Consider the following 12,168-nt stretch of genomic DNA (forward strand, 5'->3'; position numbering starts at 1 on the left):
AACCCCATAGAAATGCAATTAAGAAAGTTTATGAAAATGAAGTGATTACTGATTACTACTTCTTACTTCTTAGTGCAGTGGAAAAGCCAATGACTTTGAATGACCCAAACAACCCCTTACTCCTTACATTCACTTTCTTATGTTAAAATATTGTGTGCATCCATATCCACGCTCCTTTTAAGCATCTACACCCCACGCATCCATGATTTCTTTTCTTTAACTTAATTACCAAGGAAAATTAAAATGTTACTTTTAGAATTAGCTCAACTTTTTTTAAATATATATTTCAAAAACAAGTATTTGGAAATTTAAATGAACTTTGAAGAAATCTTTCTTGGCTTATGCATTTGGAAAGAACTTAAAAGTAATATGGAACATAAACAACATTCAAATAAAACTCAATATTTGTAACTTGACATGAATATAAATATCAAAATGAAATCTATCCACTTAAATTTTTGTTCAAAGTATATAACTTTTGAGAAAGACTAATTTTAATATCAGAAAATTTTACTAGCAAGTGAATTATCTAATCAAATCCAACCAATTTGTTATAATTATTTTTTACATTAGGCATTATTTATTGTGTGCACAGTTTTTTCATCTTTAAACATATTTTTTCTTTTCTTTTTCGTTATCATCATTATCAATACTACTTTCTCCTTTTTTTTTTCTTTTTTATTTTTTTCTCATACTCCTTCATTATCATTACCATCATTATCATTATCGTTATCGTTATCGTTATCGTCGTCATCATTATTATCGATATCATAGTTGGAATTTTCAATATTAAAATAAGATATTTTGGTGCTATTTTTTAGAAATTTATGTATTTTTTTATATATCATATATATCGTCTTCTTCTTATACGTAAATGTTACTGTTTATTTTCTTTTGAATTTTTGCAACTATGTTGCTTAATTTCATTGTATTATCTATATATATTTTTTCACTTATTCTCTTTTTTATTTAGAAGTTGTGAATTTGTAATTCAAGTCTTTATGAAATAAATTCTTAGTTATCATATCATTTAGTTAAAAATTTTGGTATTAGAGTGAAGATATTTACTGTTATTTTTTAGAATTTTATGTGTTGTTTTATATATGAATTAAGCATTCAATTCATTGAATCTGTAATATTTTTTTAGAAAGATTCAATATTTTGTGTCATATTACTAAACTTCTGATGTTAATTTGGTGCTATTTTATTTCATTTTATAGAGTCAATGTAAAAGTGTAATCTTTTATTATGTAATTATTTTCTACATTTTGTATTATTGTATTTAAATTTCAATGCTATTTTTGTTTCTGACAATAATTTTTTTTGGTGACTTTTTTGACAATAATTTAATCTAATAAGTATGAACCTACATTCTTTCAATTAAATAAGATTGCAACACAATATAGACATTTTTATTTAAATCTAACATGAGAAGTAATGCTCTTAAAAAAAGAAGTAAAAACATGAGAAAAAGAAAGAAAGAAAAATAAAAAAAATAAAAAAAATGTAATATTATCAAAGAAAACATTTTTATATTTTTGTAGCAAAATTTCAGTGCCAAAATTAAGAAATATCAATATTAATTTTTTTTGTCAAATTTAAAATTTTCTTTCTTCATCGTCATTTTCTTCTTCTCTACAAAATTATCAGGAAAATGAGGAACAAAAAAAGTAATAACTAACAACAAAAACAATAAAAAATAACGATAAAAAAAATTTATAGAAAAAAAATGCGAAATACAAATATTAACCTTAGTAGAGATAATAAGTTAAACATATATTATTCATACTTTTACTAATAAAACTAATTTTTATTGAGATTAAACCAATTTAATTACTAAAAAAACTTGAATACACGGTAAGACTATTTTAATATATTATGGATATAAAGTACTCTATATTATTAATTAATCATGCCTTAAATTGTTTTGATAAGATTTTGAGATAACTTTAATTAGGGGTGTGCATGACCCGGCCCGGCCCGAAGATCCGGCCCGGTCCCGAACACTTTGGGGCTAATTTGATGTGATTTCATCGGGTCTAGGGCCGGGTATGGGTCTCAAAAGTAGACCCGGTCATTATTTCGGGTCGGGTCCGGGCCATAGCTCGGGTCACCCGAAATCGGCTCGGTGGCCCGGTCATCATACACAATTAATATTTTGTGTTATTAGTGATGGATGATGTCTATTATTATGTGAAATTTAAGTATTGTAAACCTTAATATTTTGTGTTATTAGTCATTATATATAAGACTATAAGTTAATATTTTATGTTTAAAATGCATAAGACTTTAGACTAATGCATAAACTTGTGTTACTTGTATTGATTTAAATATTTGGTGTTATTAGGTAATATTAGTATTGATTATGGTTATACTTTAATTTTAGAGAAGAGTTAGTTCTTATTATATTTTTCTAAGTGAATTTTACCATGTCAAATAATGGTTGGAATCTTAAAAATTTGGATATTTTTACTTGCTAACTTATAAGAAGGTATCAAGGTAATATAATGTTAACGGCCCGGTTTTCACCCGGTTTTTATCCGGTATAATCGTGGCCCGAAAGTGTATAGGTTTCATCGGGTCTAGGGTCGGGTTCGGGTCTAACAAATAGGCCCGGTATATATTTCGGGTCGGGTCTGGGTCACATCAAACCCGGTTTCACCCGGCCCATGCACACCCCTAACTTTAATGAGAATCAAATGATTTTGATTGTAGGAAAAAAATGATTTTGATTGTGTAAATTATATATAATCAAATGATTCTAGAAACAGTTTCCATCAATAATATATAAAAGCTTGTATCACTAACAATTTATATACCTATTAAACAAGTATTTCAAATTTGGTAAAAGATCATAAGTGTAAATTTCATATATTAATAACTATGAAGAAGACGAGGAATGTCTTGATGCACTGTGTATTTGACAGAGTTTCTCTCTCTCTCTCTTCACACAAAGCTGCAGTGCAGGGGACACTCCCTCTTTGCAACATAAATATGCGCCGCGACAACATTTAATTATTTATTATTTTCCTAACTAAACTTTTTCATATATTGATGTCACGCATTTACTTATTAGTACTTATACTTATAATAAAATAATGCAAATATTTAAATATAAATCTTATTATTATTATTATTATTGAATCTTTTTTTACCATGTTTGTTCGCTTTCTTCATCTTCCAAGACACACTCTACCATCATTCTCTCAAATCTGTCTTGTGTTATGCCCTAGATCCATGGCTTCCTTGCTTTTTCTCTCCATCCATTCCTGAGTTTTCAATCATACCCTTTTTTTTTAATTTCTCTTTCTCTGGGTTCTTGCAAATCCTTCAGAGGCTCCATAACCATGCCTTGGGAGCTCACTTTCAGAAGGTTCTGAGGATCTGTTTTGATGTTTGTAAATTTGCAAGCTTTTCTATCTCCTGGATCAGAAAATTTTAGGTTTTCACTTGGAAATTTGGTTTTGCTCTGCAGAATAACCCTTATTTTGAAGTTTTGATGGTTTTGCTTCAACTGGGGTACAGTAAAGTTGTAATTTTTAGATTTGTGAGGCTTGATTTGTTGAAATTGAGGGCTTTTACTGCTAGATAGATTGTTTATTTTATCGGGTTTATTTGGATTTGTTGGGTATATTGTGTTTCCTGATTTGTGACTAAATTTTGGGTTGGTAAAGAGTACTGGCTTGCTATGTGTTGTTAATATTGCATTTTAGCTTTGTTGGTGTGACATTTGGGGAAGGGTTTGTGGATTTTTTTTGGGTGGTTATGGTTATTAGAAGTGAATGATGCTAGGGTAGAATATTGGAAATGCTGTTGAAGGGTTGAAACATTGAGATTTGGAGATTGGTTTTTGGGGGAGAGGGTGTTTGGTGTGCATAATGGGGGGCATGTGTTGCAAGCCCTCTGCCATTGAGGACAGTAAGGAGAGTCCGAGGGAGCGTTTATCGGGCAAGGCCGTGTCGGATTTGCGTGTAGCTAGGGGAGCTTCATCGAGGAGGGAGGAATCGTATCGAGTGAAGGATAGGTACGATAGCAATGATCCGAGGGTTGGATTGATTGATAAGCAAGGGAACGGAGCCGTTCGTGTGCAAGCTGATAATTTTGAGAGGAAGAGGGAGAAAATGGAATATGTTGTAGCTCCACATCCGGCAATTGGTACCGTTCCCAAGGCCATGGAAGGAGAGCATGTTGCAGCTGGATGGCCCTCATGGCTGGCTGCAGTGGCTGGAGAGGCTATCAAAGGATGGTTGCCTCGGCGTGCAGATTCTTTTGAGAAGTTGGATAAAGTATTGCTTCTTTCCTTTATCTGGCTACCTAGCTTATTGCATATTGACCAATCTTTCTTTATATGTGGATAATGTGTTTTTACCTTGTAGACTATTGATTTGAATTTTAATGTTTTCAAATATATTTCTGAGTATTTTTCCCCTGATCTTTGTGCCCCCTATTTTGTTATTTTTGAAAATGAGAAACCAGCTTCCCCATTTCCTTATTTTTTTGAGTATGTAAAGTTGCCATGATGCTAGGTTGACTTCTCTAACATAATTGTCTAGTTTCTACTAACTTTAGATAGTGAATTGACATATTTCTGTTATTTTCATGCTCAATTTAGGTAATGTATAACTATTGGTAGAGAAACTATCTCTAGTAGGATTTAACCCTGTCTTCCAAGTTCCAACCCTCCTTGCTGTTTTCTTATGTTTTTCAAGGTTTCTTGTTAACATGATATTTGATCTCCATGATCTCATTGTACAATATTTTGCACAAAATTCTGGAATTTTATTGATGATTGACTGTGAAGCGCTAATGAAGGTATGATTGGTGTTTTACTGCTTCATGTTGGTAATGACAAGGCCAGCAATCTCGGCAGCAGATTTTGTTTCCTTTATATGCATTATTGAATTCATGTTATGGTCCATTTCAGCTGAAATTGGAGTTGGAACAAGAAAAATTTTAAGATATCAATATTACCTTCTTGATACTTTTCTGCCATGACTAACTTTTCACCCTTTTCTGTGTAGATTGGCCAAGGAACTTATAGTAATGTTTATAGAGCTCGTGATCTTGAACAAAGAAAGATTGTTGCTCTGAAAAAAGTGAGGTTTGATAATCTTGAGCCTGAGAGTGTTCGCTTCATGGCAAGGGAAATTCACATTCTGCGTAGGCTTGATCATCCAAATGTCATAAAATTGGAAGGCTTGGTTACATCTAGGATGTCATGCAGCTTATACCTTGTTTTTGAGTACATGGAACATGACTTGGCTGGGCTCGCATCACATCCAGGACTGAAGTTTACAGAAGCACAGGTAATTTTGGAAGCTTCTCTCTCTCTCTCTCTCTCTCTCTAGATTAAGATTTAGTGATTTAATAAACAACTAAAAAATATCACCAAGTTTTAACTATGTCTTTGGGTTTGGAAAAAGAACCTATTAAGACTTGGAAGAGAATTCATTGATGGTATTAGATTTCCACAAAGATAATCAAGGAGATTTAATTTTGAGTTTGAAATTGGCAGGTTAAATGTTACATGCAGCAACTTCTACGTGGACTTGATCACTGCCACAACTGTGGAGTTCTCCACCGCGACATTAAGGGTTCCAATCTTTTGATTGACAATAATGGAATCTTGAAGATTGCAGACTTTGGTTTAGCAAGCTTTTTTGATCCCAATCAAATTCAACCATTGACAAGCCGAGTTGTCACGCTTTGGTATCGGCCGCCAGAGCTTTTACTTGGAGCCACTTACTATGGCACCGCTGTAGACTTATGGAGCACGGGTTGCATACTTGCCGAGCTGTATGCCGGCAAGCCAATAATGCCTGGAAGAACTGAGGTCTGCATGCTTAAATGTTTCGGTTCAAAATTTAAATGCAGTATCTCTGTATTTTTCTGCTTTTCATCTTGTGTTTCATGTGATGTGTTTTCGAAACTTATTAAACACCAATTATAAATTTAAAGCAATGATATATTGGTAGCAAGCAGATGAAAAATACTCTCTAAGCTCAAGAAGCTTGATGGTGAAACAAGATTATTAGAAACCTCAATTTTCTGTCTTGTAGGTGGAGCAATTACATAAAATTTTTAAGCTTTGCGGTTCACCATCTGAGGATTATTGGAGAAAGTCAAAGTTACCTCATGCGACAATATTTAAGCCTCAACAGCCCTATAGGCGTTGTGTTTCTGAAACATTCAAGGACTTTCCTGCACCTGCAATACAACTGATAGAGACCCTTTTATCCATAGATCCTGCTGATCGTGGAACTGCAGCATCTGCTTTAAGGAGTGAGGTGTGAAGTTCTTGTCTCCTTTTACGTTTTCAACAATTAAATGCACTGCTGCTCTGTTAGTGCATACAAGTAGATATTGGTGTTTATTTTTCAAACTTTGGTTGAAGGTTCCCCTAAGAGTTGCAACCTTGGAGATTTTCTTCTTTCTTTTTATTACTTTTTTTTTCCAGTGTGGATACCTTATCTTCCATAAGTTTCTTTTTCTTGTCCAAAAAGTTCTAATAAAGAAATCCATGCTCATGCATTAGTTATATATTCATGCATATTATTCTAAGTACACATTAATATTTCGTCAACGACATTTATATGGCAGAATTAATTTATACACTGCAAATTAATCTACTTTATGCAGTAAACTACTGTTTTCAAACTTAAATGTTGTAGCTTATGACGCTCTCCTTTTGGTATACTTTCAATTCAGTTCTTCTCAACGAAACCTCTTCCTTGCGATCCTTCAATCTTACCAAAGTATCCGCCTAGCAAAGAGTTTGATGCTAAAGTAAGGGATGAAGAGGCTAGAAGGTATGCTTCCATTTCAGTAAATGTATGTTTTGCAGGGTGTGTTTGTGTTTGGGTGTAGATTTCAAAGATATTTTAAATCAATTAGTTAAACAAAACTATAGTTATTGTTGCATCTTTGTCACTATGTCGGTTCTTTCTTTCCAACATACCTGTCTTATGTTTTGTTCATCATAAGTGTGCTGTATATCTAATTATTAATTTAGTGTTAGAATTTCATTCATGGTTTCAATTACGGTGTTTCCAGGCAAGGAGCAGCAGGAAACAAGGGACAGAAACATGACCATGAGAGAAGAGGTGCAAGAGAATCACGAGCCGTACCTGCACCAGATGCCAATGCTGAACTTGTCTCTTCAATGCAGGTATGCTCATAACTAATGATAATTCTTAACCCAACTAAGTAATAGGGACTAGTCGATGCTGTGTGCTTAATGATATTCCATTCGCCGACATCCGTTATACTTTGCTGTAAAGGAATGTATTTTGCTGTTGTGCCATCAATTGAATGTCATCTTAGGAGTAAAACTAGGGGGAAAAACGAAAAAAGATAGATTAAGATTTTCTTGGGCGTTTATAATTTAACTCATAATGAAAGCATCTTTGAAGCAACTTGGAATACCTTAAACTTGGTAAATCCATGCAATAGTCAACAATGAACAAGGTGATACACTACTAGATGCTCTTCTACCTGTACTACCACATCTTTTGAAATTGTTATTTTTTACTCTTATGCTGAATCTTTAATCTCCGTAAATTATGTTCGATAGTCTCCTTCGTTTTGTTGACCTCTGTATTTGTTCTATCGAAATGTAAATAACTGTTTACAGAAGAGACAAAGTTATGCCAATTCTCAAAGCAGGAGTGAGAAGTTTAACCCTCACCCAGAAGAAGTTGCTTCTGGATTTCCCATTGATCCTCCTAGGCCATCACAAGCTGCAGAAGTCAGTGCGGATCCCCAGGTTCATCAGCATAAAAGAGCCTCCCATTCAGGTCCGCTGACTCACCGTGCTGCGTGGGCTAAAGCCGGGAAGAACCAGGATGATGCTCCGAAGATTTCAATGGGGGGTGGTGGCGACTTATCAACAATATCTGGCTTAGTTGCGGCTAGAAGAAGTATGTTGTCTGATGATCGGAGAGAAAGGTCTGGATCGTCGCAAGTGGAAGCTCCAAAAATAATAAGCAGGTTCCCAGGATCCTTCAAAGAGCCCTCTGAATCATTGATGCAGCAGGATCAGAAGCATCATGCACATGCTCCTCAAAAGGAAGAAGGGAGAGTCAACAACAAAGACCCAGTTCTTGTAAGTTGTTCAGAATGTTTTTTGTTTTTGTTTTAATTTCTTGTTTTTAAGTATTAATAATAAAAATGTCACCTTGTTTTCAACCACTTTGTTTCTAGGATTTGGTGAAGGAATCAGTAAAAACAAGAAAAATATTTTTTTTAATTAGTTCCTTCCAAAATCCAAAAAAAAAAGGAATAGATTGTAAACAAAGGTAACATTTGTCAAACTAAAACTGAGAACAAGAAACGGAAACAGAAAACAAACAGATCCTAGAGTGTGTTTGGTTTGCGTTTTCATTTTCAGCGTTTTCTGTTTTTAGAATTTTGTGAAGAAAAAAGAAAAAAAAAGGTGAAAATAGAAAACAAGATTTTATTATTTTCACTGTGTACTTTTTTTCTTTCACAAAATCCAGAAAGGAGAAAATACTGAAAATTAAAAGAAAAAGTAAAAATGCAAACCAAACGCACCTTGAGTTTCTCATCTTTCTGTATTTCGATGTTCTATGGACTTCGACCTAAAATGCAATTTTGGTCTATCTCCTCTTCTCTCCCCTCCTCTCCCCTTTTCGACCGCAGGTTGGTTATGGCTCCAAGGGTCCTAAAATTCATTATTCTGGTCCATTGCTAGTTCCATCAAGCAACATGGACCAGATGTTGAAAGACCACGACCGCCAAATTCAAGAGGCGGTTAGACGAGCTCGCCTAGACAAGGCGAAGATGAGGAGACTCCAAGCTGAAGGCAACCAGATAACCAATTCATTATTCGTTTCTGGGCGTTGAGAGTTGTAGAGCTTGATGCCGCAACAGCATCATTTAAGAATATTTGATTCTTTTTTTTTCTTTTTTACCCTCTCTATTTTGCCTGTACAGCGACCCCTCGCAAAATGCCACCTGTCGGCTGTCGCCGTGTTAGGTAACTGAATAGCTTAGGAATCTTATCTCCCCCCTCAACTTTATGAGATCATCATCACATGTATTTTGTTGCCACTTACAACTGTAATTTCTAATATATGTCATTCTTATGATGAAGCTTATATTATCAGCCTTAAGCTGTTAGAATACTGGGGAGAACATTTTCCTTCCTCTTCTTGTTAACTTTATGATGATACAGTAATTATCACTGGGAAGATGATGATGATGATGATGATCTCTATGTGCATTCTCTTGTCACACTATTAAGACGCTTCACTATTTCATCACTTGTGGAAATGGTTGAATTTTAGTCTTTAGGTGCATCAGCATGAAATTGTGATTTGAGTGGTATTGTTGCCAAAAATGGAGTCACATAATAAAATTCTATTTTTCTTTTTAGTCAGATGAATTAAACAGTTCTTAATTCTAGGTAATTACATCACAAATTCGCTTATCACTTGGTCTTATCGAAGTTCGAATTCGGGTGCAGCATTTTAAGAGACATGTTAATGTGCCATTTCAATTAGACTTCAGTTGCATAATAAAATTCTTTGTATGGAGTAACCATAAATTCTTTGTATGTAGTAAGCATTGCCTTAGGGCCCTAAAGGTGTATCAGTTTGTGCCTTAGGGTGTATCTGCTGGTGAAGATTTAGAGAAAGAGAGACGAAAGGAAAGGGATTCTAGAGTAAAGGTGACTCTATTTACATACTAGTTTGTTTTTTCTTTCATTTTTCTACTTTTTCTGTTTGTTTGTTTGTGTCGATTGAACTCATGATATTCGGGTTTTGTTAGTAGAAACACGACAAATCGAATTGGATTTGATTCAACTCTCAGAGAGAATAGTATTTTTCAGTATTGAACTCGTGGTTACTTGGTTTAATTGGATTAATTAAAAATCAGTCTCTTGGCTGGTCTGATATATGACCAAAAAAAAAAAATTCTGTTATTATGAATTGGTAAAAAATTGGTGAGCCAGTTGAACTGGTAGTCTGATACGGTTTGGCAATCAAATGCCCCATTTCAAAAGGCACAAATTAATAAATTTTATATAATTTAAGCACAACCTATATCTCATGTGTGACTCTAGATTCATGTTTGTTAAGGGAAAAACTGCACCAAGAAAATAGTAAAAGTAAAAGATGTTACGTCTTGCAAATATAGAAGGATTTCATGTTGACGTAAAAGGAAATTAGTGAAATTACTGACATAAAAGGAGATTAGTCAAATTATTAACAGACACGTCAAATTAGACTAGTTTTTCTGTATTTCTTCTTGTTAAGTGTTACCAAATATGTCCCGTGATTCACATCGATCTTGATTGGTGAAAAATCTTGTCCAACTAAAGAAGAATTATTGGCATAGAGCATAGAGACCCACATAGATAGGACGACACATAAATATATTAATTTTAAATTTTTGTTAAATATACGACACAATATATATGGTTTAGATAAAATATTTTTTATATTTTAATTCTATAAATTATTTTAGATGATTTTTGTTAATAATTAATTAGACTATATTTCTTCTTGTTAAGTGTTACCAAATATGTCCCGTGATTCACATCGATCTTGATTGGTGAAAAATCTTGTCCAACTAAAGAAGAATTATTGGCATAGAGCATAGAGACCCACATAGATAGGACGACACGGACGACACATAGTATCAAGACAATAGAAAGAGTATCATCGCTTCTTTTCGGCTCAAGGACTTTCAGCGTGGATGAATCTGGACAAGAGTTTGACAAACATACAACATACATTACGTTTTTTTATTTTTGGACAGTAGCTAATAAGAAAACAAAAAGAAAAGGAAAGAAAAGAATACAAGGATGAAAAGAAATCCTCTGATCTAAATCATCCTAAAGAAGACGAAGCAGAGGAGCGTGCGACTGTAATTAATTTACTGCTTCATAATCTCCACGAACACCTTTTTTGGCCAACCAATCTGCCATTTCATTTGTACTTTTCTGGATTAGAACAAAATGCAGTTGTTAACTTTCAAGATGTTCTTAAAAATTTTTTTTCCAACAAAACTCTCTTTTCGTGACCCTTCTGGGTAGGGGTGGCAAACGGAAAAGTACGTTCCGTTCCATCAAAAGCCTGACATTTGGTAGGCGGGTTCGCTCTACTTTGCCTAGTGAGACGGTCGTGAATTCTTTTTTGGTTTTGCTTAACTGCAAGCTGGCGGGTCAAATTTGCCAAATTTTTCTTTTTTTTTATAAACTATTAAATATTAAACAATATATATAATTTCACAACTATTTCAATAAATTTATATATTAAAGATATAAAAAAGATTATAATTTTTAAATTCACAAACATTAAAGTCTTGATAATTATAAATATGTAATAAATATAATCATAAACTAAGTTTTTTGAAACAAAATAATAAAACCAATATCGTTCAAAGCAAAACAAACATTGTGCAAAACATATAATTAAACATCTTCAAGTTTATAATCAATAAAACATAATCCAAAATATAATTTAGAACATATTCAATTATCATTTTTCATTCTTTTGTAGATCAATAACATCATAAAAATTGTAAAAAAATGACCTTGACAAAAAAAAAATTCCTAGCTTGCAGGGGAAGTCCGCCCTGCCTTGCTGAAACCCGCCAAAACCCACGAATTAGATAGTGCAGGTTAGGCGGACTTTTTAAGTTTGACAGTCTCAAATTTTCAACCCAACCTACTTTTTTTAATGAGTTATGTGGGTTGGCCCGACAGATTTTGACCATTTGCCGCCCCTATTTCTGAATAATACCAATGATTAATTAGGAAAAAAATATTTGGTGGTAGTAATCTTTAATGTATTAAAGGCAAAAGAAGGGCAAAATATATAACCGTAAGAGAAAATATTTTAGAGTAATTACTCAAATTAATTTCTAAAGTTTTTAAAATCAAACACTTTAGTCCTTCAGGTTTTAAAATACACATAACGGTCTCCAACGTTTATTTTTGTTAAACAATATAGTCCCTTTCTGATAGTCAGTAATGGTGATAGCGGACATGGAACGTTAACTCGTACACATAGCCGTTAAGTGTCTACACATTCGAGTTGGACAAATATTTCCCAAGATGAAGTACGAAACAATTTTTGGAAAGTTTAAAAAATCTCAAAATAATCCTCGAAAATTTTTTAAAGATTCCAAAACAATCTA

At 33.4% G+C, this 12,168-nt stretch overlaps 1 protein-coding gene and 1 long non-coding RNA gene across 3 annotated transcripts in view; one reads left to right on the top strand and one right to left on the bottom strand.

Moving 5' to 3' along the window:
- On the top strand, positions 3,134-9,342 carry LOC107612936 (probable serine/threonine-protein kinase At1g54610). 2 transcript variants are annotated; one of them, XM_016314727.2, is made up of 9 exons: positions 3,134-3,373; positions 3,476-4,286; positions 5,022-5,306; positions 5,516-5,833; positions 6,060-6,287; positions 6,709-6,809; positions 7,054-7,168; positions 7,634-8,104; positions 8,662-9,342. In XM_016314727.2, the coding sequence occupies exons 2-9, from the start codon at positions 3,879-3,881 to the stop codon at positions 8,863-8,865; spliced, it is 2,130 nt and encodes a 709-aa protein (XP_016170213.1). In that variant the 5' UTR covers positions 3,134-3,373; positions 3,476-3,878; the 3' UTR covers positions 8,866-9,342. The 2 variants fall into 2 exon arrangements, with proteins under 2 accessions (XP_016170213.1, XP_016170212.1); XM_016314726.2 differs by having other exon boundaries at positions 3,134-4,286.
- The window catches only part of LOC110265822, a 15,876-nt gene continuing 10,882 nt past the window's right edge, over positions 7,175-12,168 (bottom strand). Inside the window, exons 2-3 of the long non-coding RNA XR_002352213.1 lie at positions 9,738-9,742; positions 7,175-7,530 (exon numbers count right to left, since the gene is read on the bottom strand). This is a non-coding gene — a long non-coding RNA (uncharacterized LOC110265822). The remainder of the gene's footprint in view (positions 7,531-9,737; positions 9,743-12,168) is intronic.

This window comes from Arachis ipaensis, chromosome B08 (genome assembly GCF_000816755.2).
Source record: "Arachis ipaensis cultivar K30076 chromosome B08, Araip1.1, whole genome shotgun sequence".
NCBI classification, from domain to species: Eukaryota; Viridiplantae; Streptophyta; class Magnoliopsida; order Fabales; family Fabaceae; genus Arachis; species Arachis ipaensis.

Coding starts and splice junctions, on each gene's coding strand:
- LOC107612936 (XM_016314726.2), top strand. CDS start 3,879: ATGGGGGGCATGTGTTGCAAGCCCTCTGCCATTGAGGACAGTAAGGAG. Junction 5,307..5,515: donor TGAAGTTTACAGAAGCACAG/GTAATTTTGGAA, acceptor TGAAATTGGCAG/GTTAAATGTTACATGCAGCA. Junction 6,810..7,053: donor AGGGATGAAGAGGCTAGAAG/GTATGCTTCCAT, acceptor CGGTGTTTCCAG/GCAAGGAGCAGCAGGAAACA.